Raw genomic sequence first — 26,483 nt, 5'->3', positions numbered from 1 at the left:
GTCAGGAGCTCCATTAGATGGCTGGTTAGAGTATATACTAGTCAGATAACATGAACAGTATGTAGTGTAACTAGAACGCCATTTTATATTTACCAGACTTTAAAAAGAAAAAAAAAATCTGTTTACATAAAAGCAGGATTTTTTGTTACGCACCATAAAATCCCTTTCTCGGAGTTCATTGATGGACACAGCTTCTTCTTCTTTATCTATAACCAAAAAGGGATTTATAGCCCCACCTACAGGAGTAGGACACTAAGCAGAAGAAAAACTCGGAACCTCCTATGAGCAGTCCTCTCTGGGCGTAAAACCCCCTCTCTGCTATAGGCCTCCAGACAGTTATAAGCAGTGTCAAAAGGAGAAAGCTCCATAGAGGGGTGAGTGCTGTGTCTGTGAATGAATGAGGGATTTTTCAGTAAAAAAAAAAAAAGTAAAAAAAAATCCCGTTTTCTCTTACATTGACGGACACAGCATCTTCTTCTTTATAGACAAACAGGGATGTCCCAAAGCAGTGCCACAATGAGCAACCTGCCAACAATCTGGACCACATTGAAGGGGTGCCCAAGAGTCAGAAACAGCTGCCTGCAAATTAAGCAGCCAAAACTACCAACAGAGGATAACTAACAGATCAACTGTAGAACAATGTCAGAAACAAGAGCATAGAAGCCCAGATGGCCACAATGTAAACTTGAGATAGACAATGGATGTCAGAATGCCCAGGCGGCGCTAACCAGCCTGGTAGAGTATGCCATCACGAGGAAGGGAGGATCTTGCCACAAATTGCGTAAGCCTACACACGCGTCAGCCAATCCAATAGAAAAAAGTGGCAGAGGAAGCCTCTGTGCCTACATAGAGAATCAGATCTCCGGAAGGCTGCCATCATAAAAGTGCACATGATCACGCGAACCAAGCCATGAGTGTATAGCCACTCCTCCGGGTGTGACTGTCAAGGACCAATGGAGGAAAGGGTATTGTCCACATTCGAGTGAAAACACCTTCAGAGAAAAGAAGGGGCTGGCCAAAAACACCACTGCAACCTAGTGCAGAAGCAAATAAGGCTGCTTAGAGGACAAAGCTGTCAGTCCAGACACCTGCTGAGCAGAACTGTTAGCGACTAGTAAGGCAACCTTGTGCGAGAGTTTACCCGTTGAGCCGACAACACCAATTAAAGTCCCATGGTGGCAATGTGCAGCGCTTAGGGCGCTACATTACGTCCCCCTGGATAAATGTGCAAACTAAAGACAGCATGGCTAAAGGGCACTGAAAGCACATAGCCAGAGCAGAAATGTAACCCTGGATGTACTCAACACAAGCTGCTGGTCAACGCCACGTGGAAGGAAACCCAGCACCCAAGCACGGAGAAGGAGCTAGGATAGAACCCAAAGGCTTCGCACCAATCTATATAAGCCCTCCAGGAGCGATGACAAATCATCGCGGAGATAGACTTACAAGCCTTAACACCCACCCGTGCTTCGGACACCTGGCTGTCAATATCCAGGCCAGCGAAGGGAAAGCAGGGTGGAACACCGGATCCTGAGATAGAAAGTCCTCCCAAAGAGGCCTGGGAGCATCTGGCCGCCACCATCTCGGCGTACCATAGATGGCGAGGCCAGTCTGGAGCCACCAGGATGACTGTGATCCTATCGGCCTCTAACCTGCATAGTAGACGAGGAATCAAGCAGAGGAGCGGAAAGACAGAAAAAAAATTGTACTGATCCCTTGGTCGCAGTGGCCAGACGATCCAATGGTCTTGCCACTTGCTTTGGTACTTACTGGTTGAAACAGGACAACAGAAGATCCACGTCTGGCATCCCCCAGCAAAGTCAGAACTGATGCAACACCTCAAGGTACAGAGATTACTCGCTGTGATCCAGCGTCTGATGGCCGAGATAATCTGCTTGCCAGTTTGCAACCCCCGTAATACGTACGACAGCCAAAGCCAGAAAAATCTTTCCACCGATCTCAGGGTGTGAGATGCCTTCAGTGCTGCTGCTGTGCCTCTCTTGCCTCCCTGAAGATTGACATATGCCACCATGATGGTGTCATCCAACTGGATCCTGATCGACAGGCCCCATAGGTGACTGTCGAACATGTCTGTCGCAATCGTACAGCCAGAGACTGACGCAGTCCTCCATTTTGTTAAGAAATCTCCAAGTTGTCCCTCATTCTCCCCCTTCCCTCTCTATTAATCCACAGGGACACATGTGTGTTGGACGTGTCGCAGGCAGGCCAGAGCCCAGCAGGAAGCCTCGAGGTGCCTGGTTGTCTGAGAGAGCTGTGCAATATCACACCTTGTAAAAGATAACTCAAGCCTTCCCAGGAGTTCAAGGCATTCCAATGAAGCAAGAACCAGATAAACACTTTTAAAATCCATTTTTCCCCTATGTCTCATATCTTGGAACATGAGAGACTTACATAAAAACCAGGCATATCGTCAGATTGGCCAAGAGGAGACGAACAGTTTGATAGGTCACTCTCCTTGGCTGGAATACTTTATGAAAAGCAGAAAAGTAGATCTCGTGAACCATTCAGTGTAGAATTTCATATTTCATATCTAATCAATCCTCAGACGTGTCTGCACAATAATCTACCCGTGGGTTGAATGTCACTTGAGCATATGGAAAGTTATGAGCCAAAATATTAACTATAAGAGATTTTGGCTCTAGTTTAGGACTACGCCCAGATCTTCCCACCCTAAACGGGGTATTGGTCCTTGACTTCAGAGGCACTCCCTGCTGGGGAAATACAAAATGAGCTGTCAGGCCTAAGAAAGTGAAGTTGAAGAATTCTCACTTTTTAACATCAGAACCACCTGGGGAGCGGAGCCTGTTCATGGCGGCAGGGGAGAGAGCAATGTAAGCTCTCTCTCCGCAAGGCAGTCACCTTCCCCTCAATGTGCCCCGTAAATACCGCTGGAGATGCCCGGGAGGCCCTATCTGTGAGCCAGATCCCACCGGAGAAGTAAGGAGGACGGAGTGCGGTGGGTCCGCTGCGGTGGGGTGGCTGGAGGTCCCTGTTCGAGACAGCGGGTTGCTGAGAGCCTGGAGGATGCAAGGCGGCAACGTGACCCCCCCCCGCAAAAGACTACTTCCCAGGAAGAGAAGCCGTCCGGAGTTCCCAGGCAGAGGGAAGGCGTCGGCTTCTCACTGACAGCTGCAAGTGGAGACAGATATGGACAGGACCCTGTGAGAAGGGTAGAACTGGCCGGAGTGTCGAGGAGCTGGGAAGACGCTGGCCTGACAGAGAGACACCCTGCCTGCTACCTGTTAAGGAGAGCAGGAGGGAGGGAGAGGAGTGTGACCCAGAGGAATCCCCCCAGAGAGGAAATAAAGACAGACAACAGATAAGGAACCTGAAAGAATGCCTCACTGAAAAAGCAGTCGGAAGGAGGGTGAGTGAGGGTGGCTGGACTGTATATTGATTCTGTGTATGGAATATTCAGGTTGAAGTAGAGGAGGAATACACTGAGGAAAAGGGGGATTCCCAAGGGGACAGAAGAAAATATGAATCCTCCCAAGGGTAATTATAGCACAAGCCCTAGAGCTTAGAGAAGAGGGATTGTATTTACAGCAAATATGAAGAGTAAAAATAGTAAAGGGAGTGGTCCTAAGCACCCCCAATCTGGAACGATCAGGAAATATACGTCCCAGGGAAATGTGACCCCAGAAAGATCTCAGGAGGCATGCGAAAGGAGTATAATGGAAAACAGTTTGGATAAGAGTGCCAGGTCTTCTGAGGAAATGGTTAACAGCCAACAAACATCAGAGGGAACAAAGTTCAGAGAAAATGAAGGAGAATTATAAACCCCAAATAGAAAGGAGATGGCAGAAATGTTTAAAAATCTGGAAAAATCTATTAAACAAGAGATGGGGATTATTCAGAATGATTTGGGACATTATCCAGAGTAGAAGAAATGGAAGAAAAAATTTAAAAAAATGCTCAAGGTATTCCAGAATTAAAAAAATCAGATAATGGAGATGAGGAAAGAACAAAAAAAATGCATTATAAGTTGGAGATACAAAGTAATAAGAATAGGAAAAATAATCTCAGGATAAAAAGAGTCCTGGAGCTTACACAAGGAGAAGATCTAAAAGAGACAATATGTAAAATCTTAAACTCCATTATGGATAAACCCAATACTGAGAAATATGAATTGGACAATGTATATAGGATAGGAAGGTTCCAAAGGGATCGGGTGGAAGAGAGACCAAGAGATGTAGTTGTACAATTCAATAAATATGGAGATAGAGAAGAAGTATGGAAAAAGATAAAAGGAAGAACCAGTATAATATATGGAGGAAAAAATATACAAGTGTTTGCAGACTTGACACCTGAGACATTGTGGAGAAAGAGATAATTGAAACCATTACTAGAACAGATGAAAAAACAGAATATACAATATAGATGGAGTAGCTTGACGTGTTTAATTGGATGGAAGAATGGAGTCACTGCATACCTGAGATTTCCTGAGGAACTAAGAGACTTTTTTGATAAACTTAATATTCAGAAAATAGAGATCCCAGGTTGGGAGGAGGAAGAAGGGGAGATATGTGCTATGAAAAAAGAGGAATGGCAGCTAGTTAGAAGAAATAGAGAAATGATAGATAGGGGGACATTGGGGGAAATGGAGAGAAGGTGAGCTGCACATGGACAGAGCCCAACCCCAAGATTAAAAATCAAACGTGGCATTAGGGCCACAAATGATTAGAAGGCAAATAGTAGGCCTGGTAGGGGAGAGGGGTGGGGAGGAGGGGTGGGGATGGAGACAGATGGGGGCGGATGGGGGGGGGGGGGGGTTATGGAGAATGGTATGGAGGGGTAGTGGGGTAGTAACACTCTGCGGGACAAGAGAAATAAGAAAGAGGAAGGGTAGGAGGAAGAAGTAGTTAAAAGGAGTAGGGTAAGATGGAAGAAATCCAATTTATAACCTATAATGTAAAGGGGTTGTGTTGTCCTGGGAAGAGATTCAGGTTATTTAAAGAACTACAACATAGAACATCTTTGGTGGTATTTTTACAGGAAACACATCTAGAGATGGAGTCAAAGGTTAGGCTGAAGACTAGATACTTTCCGACATGGTATTATGCGGACTCACTAATTAAAAGAGCAAAAGGGATTGCTATAGGTTTCGCAAAGAATATAAGGTTTGAGGTGGAGAAGAGAATAACGGATCTGGAGGGAAGATTTTTGTTTTTGAGGGGTAAATTACAGGGAATCGAGTGTACAATAGCTAACATATAATGTCCAAATAAGAAACCGGAGATATTCTTGAGAGATATATTGAAGAAATTGATGGATTTAAAAAGGGTTGTATGATAATAGCTGGAGACTTTAATGTCTGTATGGACCCGCGGATGGATACCACTTCCCATGTGAGGAGGGAGGAGAGCAGGTCCCTGAGATTATTAAAGAAACTGATACATGAGAGTCAATTAGTTGATATATGGAGAATCAGGAATATGAAAGATAGAGACTATACCTTTTTTTCACAAGTACATGAGACTTACTCTAGATTAGATTATATACTGGTAGAACATCGATTTATAGAGTCTGTAGTAGAAGTAAAAATTGGAGGAAGTACACTGTCAGATCATGCCCCTGTTGCAATGAAGTCAAGATGGGGTAAAAAGGAAAGAAGGGGTTTTGTCTGGCGGATGAATGAGGCACTCCTTATGGATGAAGAGATCGATCGAAAGATCGAGAGGGAAATTAAATGGTTTTTTGAGGAGAACGAAACAGAGGATGTGTCGGTTGCAACAGTGTGGGAGGCCCATAAGGCCTACATTAGAGGACTACTCATTGCAATAGGGGCTAAAAAGAAAAAAGAAAGGAGGGAAAAGATTAATAGACTGTTAAATTAAATATATGATCTTGAACAGGCTCATAAAAGGGAAATGTCTAAGGAGATCACGCAGAAAATAATAAAGAAGAAAAAACTAGAGAATGTAATGGAGGAGGAAAAAAGAAGAGTTTTTAATAAAGTAATAAGTGAAAGGTATAGATGGGGAGATAGGCCAGGAAAGTATTTAATGAGAACTTTAAGGAAAAATAAAAATAGGAATTATATAGAGAAAATAAGAAATCCCAAGGGGGAATTAGTGCACTCTACTAAAGATATCACTAGAATATTTAAAGATTACTATAATGAGTTATATAATATTATACCCCAGGATATAATAAATAAAACTGAAACAGTAAATAGAGAAAAAAGAACAACATACTTAAAAGAGGCAGGTCTACCAAAACTAAGCGAAATACAATTGAACTCCCTAGAAGCAGAAATTACATCAGAGGAAATAAAAATAGCGTTAAAAGACACTGCGGCGGGGAAACGTCCGGGTCCAGATGGATATACGGTAAAATATTATAAAAAATATAAAGAGTTATTAATACCCAAATTGAAGATATATATGAACGCTTTGGGAAATGAGACAGAAATAAGGGGAGAATCCTTACAGGCTAATATAGTTCTAATCCATAAGGAAGATAAAAGACCCCTCGCAGTGTGCGAATTATAGACCAATAGCGCTGTTAAATGTAGATACTAAATTGTACGCAAAGGTTTTGGCAAATAGACTGAAAGATCTGATGCCGGAGTGGATACATGGGGATCAGGTGGGGTTTGTCCCAGGGAGAGAGGGTAGAGACAATGGTTTGAGATCACTGTTGCTCATACAGGAAGGTAGAAGGGGAAAAGCCCCAGTGATACTGATGTCAATTGACGCTGAGAAAGCATTTGATAGAGTGAGTTGGGGTTTTATGATGGACACCTTGGAAGTGTTGGGAATAGGAGACAGAATGAGAAAGTGGATCGAAGGGTTATATAGAGGGCCTACAGCCGCTATCATGGTTAATGGAGGAAGATCGGAGCTTTTCGGGATGTCAAATGGTACAAGACAGGGATGCCCATTATCTCCACTGTTATATGTTTTATCATTGGAGCCATTGTTGTCTACGATAAGGAAGAACATAGATATAAAAGGAATATGGATAGGAGACAGAGAACATAAGGTGGCGGCTTATGCGGATGATTTGATGTTCTATGTTGGAAATCATAGAATGTCACTCCCAAATTTAATGAAGATACTGAAGGAATATGGGGAATTATCAAATTTAAAAATTTACCCAACAAAAAACGAAATTTTAAATATAAACCTTAAAAATAGTGAAAAAGAAAAAATACAAAGCGAACTCCCATTTGTTTGGAGAGATAAAGAACTAAAGTATATAGGGATAAAACTGTCAGCCTCAACTAAGAATCTGTATAAAGCTAATTATATCTCACTACTAAACGAGCTTAAGGAGGAGTTGAAGAGAGTAGGAGGAGGAACTCCATCTTGGATAGGTCGTATAAACTTGATAAAAATGGTAATTGTGCCCAAAGTATTATATAAATTTCAAATTATTCCAATCAAACTTCCAGAGGGATATTTTAAAGAACTTAAAAAAATGATAATAAGGTATATATGGAGGAATAAAAAGCCTAGAATAGGCTATGAAATGTTGACTAGAAGTAAAGAAAGAGGTGGATTGGGTGTACCAGACTTTAAGAGATATTATAAAGCAGTGATAATTGCGAGAATTTTTGATTGGACTCATAATCCAGAGAAAAGTTGGGTCAAAATTGAAAATACACTAAGTGGAATAAATTTAAGTAAGATTATATGGGTGCCTGCACAATATAGGGGATTAGAGGATAGCACAAGTACGTATACTTTTTAATGTTTTAGGAGTGTGGGAAATGTTACACAGACAAAAGGGATGGGTTTTTAATTCACAGTTGATGCCACTAAGGAACACAGAACATTTTACCCCGGGGCAGGAAAACATCACAGGGAAATGGATTATAAAACAAGAGGCGCAATTGAGAGATATAATGGTGGGGGAGGTATTAGGATCATATGGAGAGTTGGAGGAAAGAAAAGGGAGAAGTTTTCAATAGGATGGATGGATTACAATACTACCAACTGAAACATTTCTTTGAAAGCCTCCCAAAGCCTATGACAACTAGAAAAGAGTGGAATCCATTGGAGAGATTGTTGGAAGCACGGGGAGATGGGAGACACGGAATTGCAAAAATAATTTATGCAAATAGGAAGATATTGTTTGAATGTCTTTTTAATAGAAATGTGAATTGTATTTGGATTGATAAATTAATAAACATTTATAAAAAAAAAAACAAAACAAAAAAAAAAAAAACAGAACCACCTTGGGAGACCCTTTCGCTCTGAAACTTGATCTGCTAATCTAGGACTTTGGCAAGTACTTTAACCCTCTAATGTCTCTCTGCTGTGCTGTTGTTCGCTGTGTGTGTATATATATATATATATATATATATATATATATATATATATATATATCTCGGTTACATCTTTTTTCTGTAAATATTTTTATTGCACGCTTTTGACCTTTTAGTAATAAATCCTTCCTTCTGAAAGTGCTGAACTGTTTCTATAGCTCTTTATTGCAATTTACGAATTCCTGCCTCTAAAAGAGCGCTACTGTGTTTTTTTAACCCTCTGTATAACCAGCCTGCGGTGACCATGTTATACAGACGATTATCTCAACCATTATAGTGTTATAGCTGATATCGCAGTTTCCTCTTTCTCTGTACAAAAAGGAGGTGGTGACAGTGTGAAGGGTTAATTGCGTAATTAACCTGACCCAGTAACAATCGCATTCAGGCTGCCGCTACATAGATTGTGGTCCAATTAGCTGGAAAATCATTGTGCAGGGTGCAGCTGGGTGTGGCATTGTTACGCATGTGACATCGTGGTTTTAGATTGGCTAGTCCTTCGGTCATGAGTTTGGTGAGAAGGGCTGGGGTCTGACGCCGTGTTCATCACATATTGGTGGCAGCGATCCTGGGATCGTCACATATTGGTGTCAGCGATCGTGGGATCGTCACATATTGGTGGCAGCAGTGGGATCATCACACATTGGTGGCAGCGATCCTGGGATCGTCACAATGTCCATGACAACTTGTTTGCCCGAAGCTTCAGGACAACGATGGTCAGTCGAGTCTCCCAATCCAACAGAAAACTACTCCGGAGACCAGAACCATGAGCCTTGTCCAATCCCAACACTCTGGCCTAGTCCGATGGGCTGGCATCCATCGTGACCACAGTTTGTCTAAGAGGAAGGGAGGACTTTCCTTTCCGTAGAGCTGGAGACCATACAAGGCAGGCCCTCGTCACTCGCTCCATTCAAATCTGACCATACAAGGAAGCAGAAGACCTTCAACATTGTTCACATATGGAACTGGGCATATATGACTGCTTAGAAGGTAGTCACCATCTAGCCCAAAACCTGACTGCAAAAACAAAGGGAGAGCCGACTGCACGCCAAGAGCTGCCGGACCACTGTAGTTCGTCCGATGGGAGGAACACCCTTGGCCTGTTCCGGACTGCGAATCAGCCCCAGAAACTCCAAGTGTTTGGCCAGGGCCAACACAGACTTCGTGAGGTTCAAGATCCACCTGAAGTCCTGTAGGGAATGCTTGACAATCTACACGCCAGCCAGCAGGGACGAAGGGGTCTCTGCCCGCAGGAGCAAGGCATCCAGGAATTAAATCACAGCAATTCCTCGTTATCTTAGCAAGGCCAGGACTGGGACCAAGACCTTGATAAACACCCAGGAAGCGGAGACCAGACCGAAGGGCAGAGCTACAAATTTGTAATGCACAATAGCCATGCATAGGAAACACTGATTTCCCTCACAGATGGTGTCAGGTACCTACTGACAGTAACTCTAGAGCTCCACAGACCGGATTTCCCCAGGGCGCAGAGTCTAAGCCCCAAACTGCTTGTTCACCAGAGCCCCTGATGGTGGGGATGGACTTGGAGCAGACTGAGACCCGGTCGCGGCCCCTGGGTACACCCAGCTGCAGTAGAAGGAACCGCCAGTGGTACGTAGCAGGATGGGAGCCTGACGTGAAGAGGCAGAGCAGGCCCAGACAGCAATGGATGGATTGGTGCAGGATGGATGGACAGAACACACCGTGAAGCAGTTGCGAAGTCAGACAGGCCGGGTCGGTAACAGTGGAGGCGGAACAGTACAGAGCAGCAGGCAGAGAATGGTCAGGTCACAGGCCAGGTTCAGCAGCAGGAGGTCAGATAATCAGGAACAGGCAGAAGAATAGTCGGACGAGCCAGGGGTCAGGGCAGGAGACTGTCAACAGCAAACCGGGTCAGGCAACAGGATACTCTCACAGGAAAACAGGATAACAGGGACAAGCAGGAACAAGACCATACGGCAACTTGAGCATGCAAGAGTCAGTTTAAATAGTGCGCCCGCGATTGTTGCTGTGGGCGCCTATGTCCTAGCGCCCGTATGTTTGTTCGTATTAGACTTCCGCGCATGCGCAGACCCGTGCGCCGCGGAGAAACCCGAGATCCCTGACAGATGGGAATGTGCAGGGAGGTGTCCTTGATGTCTATAGGACCTAGAAAATCCCCCTGGTAAAGGGAGGCCACCACCAAGCGTATGGACCGCAATATGGGACTTGTGAACCTGCACGAAGGCAAGCAGGTCCCCGAGGTTTAAGATCAGGTGAATCCCGTCCATCTTGGGAACTGGGAACAGACTAGAGCAAAAAACCCTGAACCGCTTCAACTCGGCCACCAAAACAAACACTACCCTGAAAACCAGAAAGGACAACCTCCACCCTACAAACAGGCAGGGCAAACCTGCGTGCTAAGGTGGACCTTATCTGCAGCATGAACTTGTTGATCCTGGAGTGTTTGCCCCTGGCCGCAGAGGCCTGGAAGGGCAGGATACAGCCTAGCAGAAAGGAAGAACTTCCATTATGGGGCCGGACAGACCCCTAACTCTCAACTTCGGAATCGGAGGAGCCGTGAACTAGCAACTGGGACAAGCCACCTGGAGGTCAATCTACACACCTAGAAAAACATGTCCATGGGCTCGGAATGAGACTCTCTCCACATGGCCGCTGGCTGAGCCACCCAGAGCCTAATGAGACCCCGTAAGGGGGGCAGCAGACTGAAGCCTTCAAAAATGAGGCCCCGTAAAGGGGGCCGCTGGCTGTGGCTCCGCAAAGGGGCCACCCGAAGGAGCCTGAGGAAGCCCTACCAGGGAAACCAATGGATGAGGTCCAGCCAGGGAGACCATCATCTCAGGCCTTGCAAAGGAGGCCACTTAATGGGGCCCTGCAAAGGGGGCCAATGGATGGGGCCCACTGGTAGAAACCCAGTAAGGAAGGCCGTTCACAAAAGACTTGCAAAGAGGGCCGGGGCCCTGCAATGAAGGCCACTCAATGAGGCCTCTCAAGGGAGATTGCCAGCTGGGGCTCCGTCTGAGAACACCCCAAGGTGTTTCCAGGCTGGGATCACTCGAGGGAAGTAGTAGTCCTCCCAAATAGGACTGGGAGCATCCGCCACCACCATCTCGGCGTACCATAGATGGCGAGGCCAGTCTGGAGCCACCAGGATGACTGTGATCCTATTGGCCTCTAACCTGCATAGTAGATGAGGAATCAACATGGAACAACATGGCCACCGACAGCTGACTTAACCTCCATGTACAATAGCATAGAGGAAGGTGGGGGCACACCCCTAGCCCAGCTCAGCCTCCAAGCGCCCTGCCACTGCACCAGGTATACCCACTAGACTGGATTCCCCCCCTGCCGGCATCCCTGCAGTGAGCTGGGCAGAGAGAACTACGTGGGAGGCGGATGCCCAAAAAGGAAAATGGCTACTGCCGCTACCTGGCAGAGCAAATGGTGCGCGGCACTACACGGCTAGCAGGTTGCAAAGCCACGGCCTAAAGTGGCAGGGAGCCCAACAATGTGGGAGGGCCAATTAACATCCACAGGCCTCCCAACAACAATCCCCTAGGCATCCCAAGGGGGGTGCAAGACCGGTCCTCCGTACCTTTGGGGGATCATGAAACCTGGGGGGGTGCATCAGAGGACAACCACCCAAAGCTAACCAGGCCAGGGGACACAGTGCATCTGGGCTACAGATTCAAGTCCGTGCAGCACACCGCTAAACCGGCCCAGTATCCCTCAGCTAACCCCCCTGTGACACAGGGAAACCAGGGTAACAGGGTACCCATCCTGCTACAAAATGCCCCAATGATCTCAGGGGTGGGGATGATGTAGGAGAGCAAGCATGGAGAAGAGAGGAGAAACCTGTAGGGACTGACCACCCCAGGGAGTACCCATGCCCCTCACGCATCCAGGGAAGTAGAGGAGGCATCTACATACCAATCCATGGAGCGTGCAGGTAACACTCCCATGACAGATCCTCTTCTCCACTGAAGTAAGGGGCTGCTAGCCAGGGGTACACTGTGACACAGACTATAGGCGCCTGGTCATATGTGTCCCTGCGAGACATTTAACTCGCTGGTCACCCCGGTCCAGAATGGGACATCGTTGCAGCCGACTGAGCGTGAAGCTAGTGGTCTGTGTGCGCTCGCTGGTCAGACTGGGATGACCACTGGATCTAGATTATCCAGCCTGTCACCCAGCTCAGCTGTTGATAGAAGATCTCCGCAGGAAAAAAGAAAATTCCAGAGAAAAATAGAAAAGGAAAAAAAGCAATGGGACCACAGATCCCAGCAAAAAAAAACCCTAAAAAATGCTTTAAAAAAAAAAAAAAAACTAGCTGGAAGTGGGATGGGTTAAATACAGACTGTCCCTGCAACTTTACTTTTTTGCCAGTTTCCAATCACCTGAAGGTATCTGCATATAACCCATGATTAAAAACTAAAAGTCTGTGTTCTGCACGGCTCTCTAGGAAACAAAATTTACCTGTAAGTCAAAAATCTATTTAAATTTACAAATATATTTAGTTTCTATTCCCCTTCAAAGACACACTTGTCCATTGGTGAACTGAAGGTGAAATGCCCACAAACCATTTACACAATATACTGAAAGCCCTAAGTGTACAGTACAGAACATGGGATCTTTAGTCTTTAACCATGGGACAGCCAAAAGCAGTCAACTGAGGGGTGGAAAATGCAGCAAATAAAACAAAGAATTGCTCCAAAGAACTAGAGCAAGCTGCTTGTAGAGCCTTAACCACTTGTCGTTCCTTACCAGGCCATTTTTTGCGATACGGCGCTGCATTATTTTAACTGATAACTGTGCAGTCATGCAGCGCTGTAAATTAATTAAATTTATGTCCTTTTTTTCCCCACAAATAGAGCTTTCTTTTGGTGGTATCTGATCCGCTCTGCAGATTTTACTTTTTGTGTTCGACAATTTTGAAAAAAAAAATTATATAAATTTTTATTTTCTGCTATAAAACAATTCCAATAAAAACATTTTACAAACCAAATGTCTATATAGATTTAGGCCAATATGTATTCTGCTACAAATTTTTGGTAAAGAAATCCCCAATAAGTGTATATTGATTACTTTGAGCAAAAGTTACAGCGTCTACAAACTATGGGACATACTGGAATTTTAATTAAATAACTTTTTTATTCTAATATTGGCAGCGATCAGCGACTTATAGCGGGACTGCAAAATTGCAGCAGACATTTTTACACTGACACTTTGTGGGAACCAGTGACACCAATACAGAAAAGAGCTCTACCAGAGATGGCTGAATAGGCCGACAGTGACAGACATGCCCCCACTCTAATAAGTCAGGGCGCCCCATCAAAACATGTCTTGGAGGTCTACATCTTTCAATAAAAGTGTGTTTTATACTTGGGCTTGGAGAAAAAACATTTTCCCAGTCGCAGGAGTAGAATATTTACATGCAGAAGGGCATGCCTTCTTTTCCCGGGGAAGAAGTGTATCCTCATCACCTGTGATCTCCTCAATATACTTGACTAAGGGACCAAACAGTCCCAATGGAGAGAAAAGATACTAGCTGGGAGAGGTAGCTGTATATAATCCATGGTTAAAGAACACAAATCATGTATCCTTTTGTCACCATGAACTTGTTTATATATGTGGTTTGTGACACTATTGTTTAGAATATAACTGCAACGACATGCGATTATCTTTTTTACTTTGGATTTATTTGGATTCACTTCACATTGTTTTATTTATTTATTTAGTGAACCATTTTTTCCTTTGTTCATCTCTATTATATGGAAAAAAGAATAATGGGATTAGCAGTTTACAGAACAAAGATGAGACTTTTTTTGCTGTTTAACATTTCTGGCAAGATCAATCTCTGGACTGGTAAGCTGCAATAGAGCATATTTTTGTTTAGTTATCCTTTAACCACTTCCATACCAGGCACTTTTAGCCCCTTCCTGCCCAGGCCAATTTTCAGGTTTCAGCGCTCTCACACTTTGAATGACAATTGTGCGGTCATACAACATTGTACCCAAACTAAAATTTTATCATTTTCTTCACACAACTAGAGCTTTCTTTTGGTGGTATTTAATCACCGCTGGGGTTTTTATTTTTTGCTAAATTAACAAAAAAAAAAGACCAAAAATTTTGAAAATAAACACGTTTTTCTTTGTTTCTGTTATAAAAGTTTGAAAATAAATAATTATTCTTCATAAATTTAGGCCAAAATGTATTCTACTACATGTCTTTGGTGAAAATAACCCAAATTAGTAATTATTATTTAGTGTGTAGGAAAGTTATAGAGTTCACAAACTATGGGAAAGATCTGAATATTGATCAGTCCTGAAGTACTGACGTCCAATCCATTCTTGAGGTCCAAGAATGTTAGAACAGTACATATATCCCCCAAATGACCCCTTTTTGCAAAGTAGACAGTCCAACGTATTTCATAGCAGGCGAGTTTTTTGAAGTTGTAATTTTTATGTCTTAATTTTTTTGGATATGAAGAAATAGAAAAAATGGCTTTCACAATTTTTTTATTTTTTTTTTAACATACTGTCACCAGTGCAGTACAGCACCATCATAACTAGCATGGCAGTGATCAGGGACACTGACTGGTGACAGTACGAAAAAAATTTGATAATTTTTTAAATTTTATTATTTCTTATTAAATTTTTTAAAGAATTTTTTTTCATATTTCACTATGACCAAAGTAGTATAATGCTACCATAGTAACATTGTACTACTTTGGGGAAGTGATCAGTATTTATTTTTCTTTTACACAATTTGCTTATAGCAAAGAATTACTTTGCTATAAGCAAGGATTTACCTGAATGAAAATCGATTCATTCAGGGGTTTTTTTTTTTGTGCTTAGCTGTGATTTGGCCACAGCTAATCACATGACACAGCTGGGCTGCGATTGGCCCAGCTTGTGCATGTGATTGCTGTGACCATTCACAGCTAGCCACACTTGTATACAATGGATGGCATGAAAGGAAGCCATTCATTGTATACGACTGTCATGTGACCTGCTGTGCAGGCAGGCAAACTGCGCATGCCTAAAAGGACGCCATATGGCGTCCACCCGGAGGGACGAGGTGCTTGCCCGGCCTCCATCTGGCCATAGGCCAGGCGGTAACCGGTTAAGTATGTTGTACTAAAAATCAGAATGCGATAACATTTCCTTGAAATAAAACTACATATGGACAAGGAACATTTTGTATTAGTTTTCAGTTCCTTTCAAAGTAACATTACATTAATTTAGTGTAAGTTACATACCAGGGTCTGACAATACATCTGCACCCGGGATTTTAATAAAGACGCCACTTTCTTCTGCAAAAGATAAAACAAGGTCACATAGCTTTATAATTCAATATATAGTAATAGAAAATAGGGGAAAAGGGGAAACATAGGATTTTTGTTTCTCACCTGTAACAACCTTTTCTAAAAGTACATCACAAAACACAGGATCTTAGAGTTGGAACATGGATTATGCAGCAGCCTTCAAAGAATTGGACACTGGCAAACAAATCTGTAAGGACAGCTCTAACATAACCCCTCCCACACTCAGCAAGCCTGCATTTGGTAGCAAGCAATAAGGAGTAAATCATAAGGAACAGAGCAGAGGTGCTGGTGTCCTGTAATGCACTCCAATAAAAGTATTTTGCAGATAAGGGTCCTTTCACGTGATCAGCATCAGTTCCATCACACAAACAGATAAAGAAAAATGCATGAAAACTCAGGCCTTTTATGTCAGTTAGTAAATACATACATATTTAGTTTAGTTTACATCAGAAAACTTTTGGTTTTTCACAATTCTGTTTTTTTACAGTTCTTAAGAAACTTGTCCTAGGTGGACAAAAGTATAGACAAAAAAAAAAAAAAGATTTGGGCTAAAAGCAGACATAGAGCATAGACAAAAATGGATCACAATAGTGTACATTATGTTTCTGTCTACATAAACGTAAAATGATACAAACCTTTGGAGTCCGATATTCAGACATACGTTGTGGCTCAGTCTGGAACAGTCTGAAAAACTGACAGATCCAGACTCAAAGCTTGTGAAAGGGCCCCAAGACAAAAATCCTATTTTCTGAATTGTAAATTACAGGACACAGGATCTGAGTCTTGGACCAGTGGGCATCCAAAAGCACTGCAGCTAATGGGTGGGTAATGCAGCAAATGCCAACAGTACTACACAACAATGGGCAAACATAGGATTTTAAACTTAGTAGCTAAAACACCTCACATCCAAAATTGGCACCAGCAGAGGCCTGAACATCCACCTGTTAAAACAAACGAGTGAACAGAAGACCAGGTGGCAGCCTTACAAATCTAAGAAGCAGATTCCTGATGCTGAAAAGCCCACAAAGCAATGATGGATCTGTTAGGGTGTGCCTTAAAAAGGAAAGGGGAGAACCTTATCCTTTAAGCTATAAGCTCAGATAATGACTAGTCTAATCCACCTGCATTAGTGAAATGAAAGACAGAAAGTTCCCTGCAGAGATCCACTGGATTGACAGAGTGAATCTACAGTAATTGTAATATAAATGTGATGTAGCACTATACGTAAACTATTACCTTTTGTGCAATTGTTATAGTAATACAAGATGTTATAGTGATACAAGATAACACCCAAATCTATTCAAGTGACATTATAAGTAATTAGTGCAATCTATATCAAATTAGAATATTCAAGTGATAATTCCAAGATAAGGTGGCACACAGTGATTCCCTTTGCATGGAAAAAAAACAAAATAATAGGTGATATTATAGTTAATGTCCACAGCATCCAGTGATTTCACATATAAATGGCACACAAAATTCTTCTAAAACATGCTCCTGTGTTGGTGCAGGTGGTGAGAGATATCCTAAATGGCAGGCATGCCCGCTCACCTTCCCCCTGCGACCCACAGGGGCCACAACGCCTTATGAATCACCCAGGATCCTGCACGCTCCTTTCAGGATACAAATAGCTCCACCAATCTCAGTAGCCTTAACTCCACCTTCAGTTGTTTCTCATAGACAGACGGTACTGTATATTACCTTATAAACTCGTCGTATTGAGATCATGCAACAGAAACACAAAGATCCTCCATAGTGTAAAACTGCATAACAGGTTTAATAAAGATAAAAACACCAAGTACAGACTCACAATTTGCAGGGAAGACAGTTCGCAGTGTGTATCACCTCTCTAGGATGTACTGAAAGCACTCTGGAGTAGCAAGATGGAGCTGGACCAGAAGTGCGTCACCACGTCGCTTCTATGCGTTACGCCACGCCCCTCGTAGCTTCGCCAGGATCCTGTGTGTGTTTTTTATAGGCATAGCAGCGCAGGAGGATTTACCAAATAATCTACAGTAACTGCCTAAAAGAAGCCGCAATAGAGAGGACAACTCATACAACACGCACTGCATGCAGACCATGGAGAGAAATCTTCCTGGAATGCTTAGGGACAGGACATCATTTCTAAAAGGACAGTAAAAATGAAGCTTCTAGCAAGCTATCACAGCTAAAATTTAAATCCATGAGGTCCATGCAGTCAACCATTTGTGGATCAATGTCAGCACTGATCATATCACGCTTAAGGCATTGAACTGTAGTCAGCCCCAGTCTCGCATAGGTGAACTACCACCAGGACCAGGTGCAAGGTGGAATCTGCCAGAGCATTGTCCTAGAAAGTTTCCAGTCTCTTATCAGTAAGAACAATGAAAGGCAATTTTTGACCATTCCTCTTTGCATACTTGCTTCAGCTCAGACACATTTGTAGGATGTCAGGTGTGAACAGGTGTGCTCTTTGGCAAACTTTAGGCACAGGACAATGTTTTTTTGGAGAGCAGTGACTTCCTCCATGGTGTTCTGTCATGGACATCCTGCCTTACATATAGTAGACTCATGTTCCAGTGATGTATTCAGGCCTTTAGCTGTTACTCGTGGGTTCTTCTTTACCTCATTGAGGATTCTGCGTTATGCCTTGGAAATCATCTTGGATGGGCGCCCACTTCTAGGAAGAGTAGCCACAGTACTAAACTGTCCCTATTTATAGACAATTTGTCTATAATCATCAAGTCAGTCAACTGATGTGTGCCTGAACACTTTGAGATTGATTTGCATCCCTTTACAGCTTTATGCAGATCAACTACTTTTGATCTTATGTCTTCAGAGAGCTCCTTTTTGCAAATCATGATTTACATCAGCTGATGCTTGTTAAGAACTGCAATCTTAAAACATTGTCTTATCAAAGTGTCTCTAAACTAAACTTCCAACCATACTGTTTAATGTGTGTTGAATAAGGACACAATAAATTAGAATTGTTTGTGTGTTATTAGCTTAAGCACATTGTGTTTATCAATTATTGTGACTTAGGTGAGGATCAGATCACATAATATGGCAGATTACTGCAGAAAACCAAGGGTTCATATACTTTTTCTTGCCACTGTATAATCAACCTGTCTCATCGATAACTCTGTCACATATACTCCTCTGCTTGCAATAGCTTCCAGATCATATCAGACGATATGTGTGCTGTGGGTGATCAGTTGGATATATGAAACTATCGACTTTTGAGCTACTAGGAGCAGCTTGTTCTACTTGCTACTCTATCACTTGTAGCAGAATTTACAGTGACTTCAGTCTTGTGTCGGGTGTCAGGCATGCTGGTGATAATGCAGTACAGCAGGTGTAGGCAACCTTAAAGAGGTGGGAGATCTACCTAAACAACATGGGGAAAGACAGATCACTGTGCACAGTTTCGCATTCTTACACTTGATTTAAACCTCAAATTGCCATACTACCGTGCTGCAATCATGTGCATTGCACGGCAATCATGGATTTAAATCAAGTGGTGAAGAGGCATCATATTGCCTTCTCACCACCTGTCAAACACTCTCGGATCGCTTTTTAGAGGAGCAGCAGCAGCATCTGCTGCCTGTAATTGCATTCGGCAATAGCACACTTAGGGTTTGTTCACATGTAAAGTTGGGAAGTGGTAAAACCCTGCAGTTGTGTCACAGTTTTACCGCCCTCAATCTCTACCCTCCTTAGCTCCTGAGGCAGCGGTCAAGGTGTACACATGCCATAGCAGGAATTGAATCCAGTTTCTTTTGGTGGATGCTACTGCCTGTCTATCGCCACCCATTCCAGCACTCTAAGCGCTTCACAACTGCATGCTTCTGCGGGGTCCAAGGGGTAAAGCAGGTGGTGAGAAAGCAACACAACACAGCCTTCTTTAACCCCTTATTTGCAGTACTGAACAAGGTTGCAGGGCACTTGCAGAGTGGCCTCATTAACTTGAATGGTCATGCGTGGCAGGTGCTACACCCACCAACCGCAACAGGGAATATAACTCCTGCTGAAGCTGTGACATGTGTACACCCCTGTCCACTGCATCTAAAGAGGGTGCGGTTGGGGCGAGGGTGGTAAAAACAGGTCTTAACTATGGTGTTTTACCACCCTGCAATCTGGAAATATAAATTAACCTTTATTGTTCTGGGAGCTTTATAAGGTTGCTTTCACACCGATGTGCTGCGGGGTATACATGCACCGCATCTGCAGGTTTCCTGGGTTAACTGCGATTGACTTCTAATATATCCCGTAGGTGTGGTGCACTTTCTGAAAGCACAACAAAATTCCTGTATTCAGAAGTTTTGGTGCACTTTCAGAAAGTCCACCACACCTGTGGAATATAATAGAAATCTATGGCTAAGCGCAGCAAACCTGCAGGAAAGCTGCAAGTACACTGCACTGCATCCGCTGTGTGGGTAAACCACAGTGTATCAGTGTGAAAGCAGGCTTATACGATTATGCCCAGTGCATTGCTTCACACTGACCTGAAGATCTCTTCTTTCCTGCTGTTGGCACCACTCTAGAGAACGCTAGCCGGGATACGAGGTGGAGTGCAGTTGGTATCACTTCGCATGTGACAGGAGCCAGCACTACAGAGGAAGCATCGGCTTATGCCGCTCTTGCTCCCTACTACAGCTCCAACTTGACAAGTAGTCTCTCTGCATTGCACTGTTTGATGCGCTAGGATGGCAGGTCAGCAAGCCCAGGCCGCGATCTACCAGTCACCTGGTTGCAATCTACTGGTAGATCGCGATCTATGACTTGATCACTCTGCTGTAGAGGACCAGCGAATTACACAAGACTGCCAAGCTGCTGGATTGCTGAGCATGGCTTCTCTCACTTGCACCTTTCTGTTCCCTGGTTTAATTGATCACTAGAGTAATATTGTAGCAAGGATGGAGGCTTGAGTCAGATGTTAATTACGCCACGAAAGCAATTTAATCAACGTGTTTCTGAGCAGTACTCTGCTCCCTCTTCAGGAGAATAGGCTCACTGCTGTCAGTCAAATTCCTGTGAGGAGAGGCAGGGCGTGGCTTTTCCATGAACGCATATGCTTGGATGCTGCCATAACACACAGCTTTCTAAGGAGTCACCCAGAGAATGGAGCAGACTGCACTGGTGGGGAACTTGCAAAAAAAAGGTAAGAGACTGCTCTGTGCAATGGTATTGCACAGAGCATGCAAGTATAACAAAAAAAAAAAGGCTTTAATATCACTTTAGGACTGAAGACAGTGGTGTTGAGTAGCTACAAGAAAGAGAACAGAAGAGACTAGAGATGCACCAACATTCTGGTGGTCGAAAACACCCCTTTCGGCTATCGGCTGAAATGAAAGAAAAAAAAAAAAAAAAAAAAGAAGCACTGATACAGGTGCCAAATAAACCCCGATACAGGTGCCAAATAAACCCCGCCCCTCGCAGTCGCCCGCTCACCAGTTCAGTCTTACCTGAGAAAACATCAATCCCGACGCTGGGCAGAGAAATGGGTGAATCAAAGATGGCCGCCACACATCTCTATGCCCTTGGAGGACCAGAGCGATGTCACTTCTGGTTACAGCCATTTATTTTTTTTTTTTTTTAAAAGCACTAGATCAATGTTTTTTTTAATCCAATGCTTTACATTGTAGAGGAGAGATGTGGGGTCTTATTGACCCCATATCTCTCCATAAAGAGGACCTGTCACTAATTATTCCTATAACAAGGGATGCATGCATTTCTTGTGAGAAGAATAAAAGTGATTATATTTTTTTTTAAAAGGAACAGTGCAAAAAGAAAACATGAAATACATTTTAAAAAAAAAGGTTAAAGTGCCCCCATCCCCTTGTAGTGGTGAACACATACGTAGGCCATGCCCACATATGTAAATGGTGTTCAAACCACACAAGTGAGGTATCGCCACAAACGTCGGAGCAAGAGCAATAATTCTTACACTAGACCTCCTCTGTAACTTTACACTGCTAACCTGTAGACATTTTTAAAGCATCACCCATGGAGATTTTTAAGTACAGCAGTTTCATGCCATTCCACGAGCGTGTGCAATTTTAAAGCGTGACATGTTGGGTATCTATTTACTCACCGTAAAATCCTCTTACATATTTTACAAAACAATTGGGGTATATATATATATTTTTTTTAATCAAAGTGTATTTGTTTCCAAAAAATATATATTCAATTTTAAAAACTACACATTTCGGTTTCGTTTTTTTGGCCAAGTGCATTTTGAATTTTCGTCTTGGGTTGCAGCAACAGAATTTTCATTTCGGTGCACCACTAGAAAAGACCTCCTGCAGGTACATGGAGCTGACTTGTAGAACAAAAATAAAAGGAAGGTCAAGTCTTAAATAAGGGTAGCTGAGAAAAGACATCCATCCTCCTAGGACACTAGCAAAAAAAAAAACCCGCTGTTATTTACCTGTTAACTGTATTTCCAGGAATCTTCTAGGACAGCTTCACTTGAGAGATAGGGCTCCTCCCAGGAAACACCCGCTCCACCTTTTCCCCTTTATAAGTATCCTCTCTCCCAGTGGGCCCTCAGTATAAGAATATGACCGAAGGCCTAGGAGAAAGCATAAAAGAAAAACGGTAATAGAGACAACCCATCACAGGTTCATAACATACCTGGACATCAGTACATAATCACAGTAATCGGGAGGGAGTTACGCTGTCCTAGAAGATTCCTGGAAATACAGTTAACAGGTAAATAACTGCGTTTTCCCGAGTCATCTTCTAAGACAGCTTCACTTGAGAGGAGTTGAATAGAAATACATACATTAGGGTGGACCCCTTGCTTGTAGGACCTTCCTGCCGAACGCCTGGTCCTTGCTGCCAATCAGATCCAATCTGTAGTGCTTAGCGAAGGTGGCGAAACTGGACCACGTTGCGGCTCTGCAGATCTGTCCGGGGGAGGCCCCCACCTTTTCCACCCAGGAGGCCGTGGTGGCCCTTGTCGAGTGTGCTTTTAGGCCGGGTGGCGGTGACAGGGCCGCAGTTCTATAACCTTCTGAGATTGCCTCTCTTATCCACCTCGCGATGGTGCCTTTGGAGGCACTGTCCCCCTTCTTTGGACCCTGGAATAGGATGAAAAGACGGGAAGAACGTCGTTTGATGTATGCAATCAAACATCTTCTCACATCGATTTTGCTATAGTCCCCCTCTTCCGTGCTGCCTGGGTTGCCATCAAGGGAAGGTATTATTATTTCCTGTGACCTATGGAAATGTGACGCGACCTTAGGTAGAAATGCCGCATCTGTGTGGAGGATGATTCTGTCCAACAGGACCGTGCAGTATGGTTAGATTACTGATAGAGCCTGCAATTCGCTGACTCTGCGGGCGGAAACTAATGCTATAAGGAGGGTGGTTTTCAGAGTTAGAAATCTGAGGTAACATTCCTCCAGTGGTTCGAAAGGCCCTTGCCGAAAGCTCTTCAGGACTGTGCCCAGGTCCCATGTGGGGTATTTTGATGTGGACGGGGCTCGGCGCCTGGAGATAGCCTTCAGGAACCTGATTATCAACGGGTCTGCCGCCAACCTCAACTCCAGAAAGTTTGACAAAGCTGCTACCTGCACTTTAAAGGGTATTGGCGGCCAGGTTCTTATCCGCCCCGGCTTGGAGGAATTCAAGCACTGTATGCAAGATGGGGGCCCCCGGTGCCTCGTTCCTGTCCTTCCAGGCGGAAAATTTCTTCCAGACTCTATCATATATAGGCGTTTGTCGATTTCTTCCTTCCGTCCAAGATGGTGGCGACCACTCTTTCAGACAGCCCCTTCTCCACTAGCCTGTCCCATTCAGAAGCCACGCTGCTAAGGACAGCCTTTCTGGGTGAGGATTTAGCACTCCCCCTTGGGCGAGTAAATCGTGTGAAGGTGGTATCATCCATGGGTCTGTTAAGCTTAGTTCCCTCAACAGGGAGAACCATGATCTTTTGGGCCAAAAGGGTGCAATCAGGATGACCGTGGCTTGAGATGACTGGATCTTCTGTACCACCTTTGGTAACAATCTGAATGGAGGAAAGGCATAGAGGAGGTTTCCTTCCCAATGCTGGGCTAGCGAGTCTATCCCTGCACTCCTGGGGTCCTTCTGCAGGCAGAAGTATCTCTCTAGCTTCGCATTTTGGCTGTTGGCAAAGAGATCCGTAGAGGGGGTGCCCCATCTGGCGCATATTTGATTGAATGCTGAACGGCTGAGGCACCATTCTGTCTGGGTGACCTCTTTCCGACTCAACTGGTCCGCCAACTGGTTCAGATCCCCTTTTAGATGCACCGCAGTGATGGACTCTAGGTTCCTCTCTGCCCAGCTCAGGAGGGTTCCTGGCAACTCCATCAGCCTCGGGGACCTCGTGCCCCCCTGCCTGTTTAAGTATGCTACTGCCGTTGTGTTGTCGGATAGAATCTGGACTTCTCTCCCCTCTAGCCTTTCCTGAAAAGCCGTAAATGCTTTGAAGATTGCCGACAGCTCCTTGTAGTTAGATGATTTCCTCGAATTTTCTGCATCCCATCTGCCCTGGGCCGGGCAGTCTCCCATATGAGCACCCCACCTGGTCATGCTTGCATCCGTGGTGATCCTCATTGGGCTGGCTTGCTTCCATTTCCTTCCCGCCTCCAAGGTGTGGATGTTCCCCCACCACCTTAGTGATTCCCTCACCTTGTGCGTGCTTGGCTGCCATCCCAGTGGGAGAGGGTGTGATTCTGTAGTACCCTGGAGTGGAGCTGTTCCCATTGCACCCCTGGTATTGTGGCTGTCATGCTCCCGACTAGCTTCACTGTGGTCCTTACTGTGAAGGCCGACATCCCCTGGAAGGCCATCGTGTCTTGCTGCAGTTTGAGAGCTTTTTCCGTTCTCAGGTATGAGCAAGCATTGGTCCAGGACGTACCTCAAATACGTGATCCTTCTGGAGGGTACTAGCTGTGATTTTTCCTCGTTGATCAACCACCCCAAGCTCTCTAGAAAAGATATTGTGCGTTCTACGTGGGACCTCAGGCCTCTTTCTGTATCCGAAAATAGAAGCAGGTCATCCAAATAGGGGATGATATTTATCCCTTCCAGCCTCAAGACTGTTAGGGGTTCCGCTAGGATCTTAGTAAATATCCTTGGAGCTGATGACAGGCCAAAGGGGAGTGCATTGAACTGAAATAGAATCGTTCTTCCTCGATTCCTCCCTTATCGGGACGTGCAGATATGCATCCTTCAAATCTATTGAGGCCATAAATGCTCCTGGCGACAAGAGTTCTTTTACCGTGTATATGGTCTCCATGCGGAACTTCTTGGGTCTCACGAACTCTTTTACCTTCTTCAGATTTAGTATCATCCTGTAGGTTCCAGACGACTTCTGCCTGAGCATTCCTTCCAGGAGGTCCACCAATGCATCTGCCTTCTCCCTGTCCCTTGGCAGGGGTGTTGTGAAGAATCTTTGAGGGGGGGGCCTTAAAAACTCTATTTTGTAACCTCTGTGAATGGCCTCTAGAATGCAAGTGTTCTGGGTGATCTTCAGCCATTGTGTGTGGAAGTGCCCCAGCCTTCCTCCCACCTGGCTTCTCCAGTCACTTGGGCTGGGTCTTGGGTCTATTCTGGTTGGGGTTGAAGAGGAAACCTCCCCTGCCCCTTGACTCGTTCCTGCCTCTCCTTGCGCCCCAGCCTGTGCGCTGGCTTTGAAACCTAGTCTCCCTCATCGTGTACTGCCTGTTGATGCGAAACCCCTTTCGTCCTACTTGCCTGCTGGAGACTGGAAAGCTCTTCTTTTTAATCGGCCGACCTTTCCAGGACCGAAGTTAGTTCCGGCCCGAAGAGGAGTTTTCCCTCGAAGGGCAGACTTCAGAGTTTGGACTTAGAGGCAAGGTCCCCCTGCCAAGACTTTAGCCAGATAGCTCTTCTCGTGGAATTTATGAGCGCCGTTGATCTAGCTGAGAATCTGATAGTTTCTGCTGATGCGTCTGCAATAAAAGCCACCGCTTTTTCCAGTACCGGCAGCGATTTCAGGATTTCCTCCGCCGGGGTGCCTTGTTCCAGGTGCGAGCGGAGCTGCCCCAACGATACATCTAAAGTTCTGGAGACGCAAGTCGTCGCTACTGCTGGCTTGAAGTTCACCACGGACCCTTCCCATGCTCTCCTCAGGAATGTATCTGCTTTCCAGTCCATTGGGTCTTTCAGGGACCCGCCGTCCTCGAAGGACAGGTCCGTCGCTTTCGAGATTCTAGAAAGAGGGGCATCTGGCTTCGGGCAGGTTTCCCACACGGAAGCATCTTCTTCCTTGAACGGGAATCACCTCTTAAGGTTCTTGGGAAAGAAAGCCTTCTTTTCCGGCTCTTCCCATTCCCTCCTAATAGTGAACCATAGGGCAGAGTGCACTGGGAATGTGCGGCTGCTCTTTGTTTGTAGCCCTGCGTACAGCTGGTCATGGAGAGAGAGGTCCTGCTGTTCCTCCTCCAGATCCAGAGTCTCGTAGATCACTTTCAGAAGGCCCTCTGTGTCTTCTGCCTGAAAAAGGAATCTTTGTGCTTTTGGGTCACGATCCTCAACCTCACCTTCCTCCGAATCTGAAGTACTCGATGGTTTGGCTTCCCTTGCGACAGTTACCTGGTCCTGCTTCCTCTTTTTCCCCCCCCTGGGCATTGCCTGAAGTGCCCGGTTGGGGCTCGTCCTGGACTGGTCCCAGCTTCTGCTCCCTGAAGCTCTGAAAAGTCTTAGACATCTCTTGGGTCATATTCTGTTAGAAATCCTTAAAGAGGGACCCAGACTCCTTTTTGATAAGCTTATCTATGCAGTCTTGGCAGAGTTGCTTCCGCCTGGAGCTCGCCAGCTTCTTTCTGCAAGTAGCGCATTTCTTTTTTAGCTCGCAAAGAGCTTCTCTTCCCCCTCTATCCTCCTCCTGTG

At 44.6% G+C, this 26,483-nt stretch overlaps 1 protein-coding gene across 3 annotated transcripts in view; it reads right to left on the bottom strand.

Moving 5' to 3' along the window:
- TRMT1L (tRNA methyltransferase 1L) overlaps window positions 1–26,483 on the bottom strand; it is a 212,090-nt gene that overhangs the window by 71,501 nt on the left and 114,106 nt on the right. For 2 of the 3 annotated variants that reach the window (XM_089680317.1, XM_089680316.1), the window contains one exon: window positions 15,555–15,608. The exons of the other annotated variant lie outside the window; for it this stretch is intronic. In XM_089680317.1, coding sequence (XP_089536443.1) covers window positions 15,555–15,608 — 54 coding nt within the window. The remainder of the gene's footprint in view (window positions 1–15,554; window positions 15,609–26,483) is intronic. 3 annotated transcript variants of the gene reach the window in all.

This window comes from Staurois parvus, unplaced genomic scaffold (assembly GCF_062004578.1).
Source record: "Staurois parvus isolate SC_StPar_1 unplaced genomic scaffold, SC_StPar_1.0 ptg000240l, whole genome shotgun sequence".
NCBI classification, from domain to species: Eukaryota; Metazoa; Chordata; class Amphibia; order Anura; family Ranidae; genus Staurois; species Staurois parvus.
The sequence above is the reverse complement of the archived record's forward strand: the minus strand, read 5'-3'. Positions and strand labels throughout refer to the sequence as shown.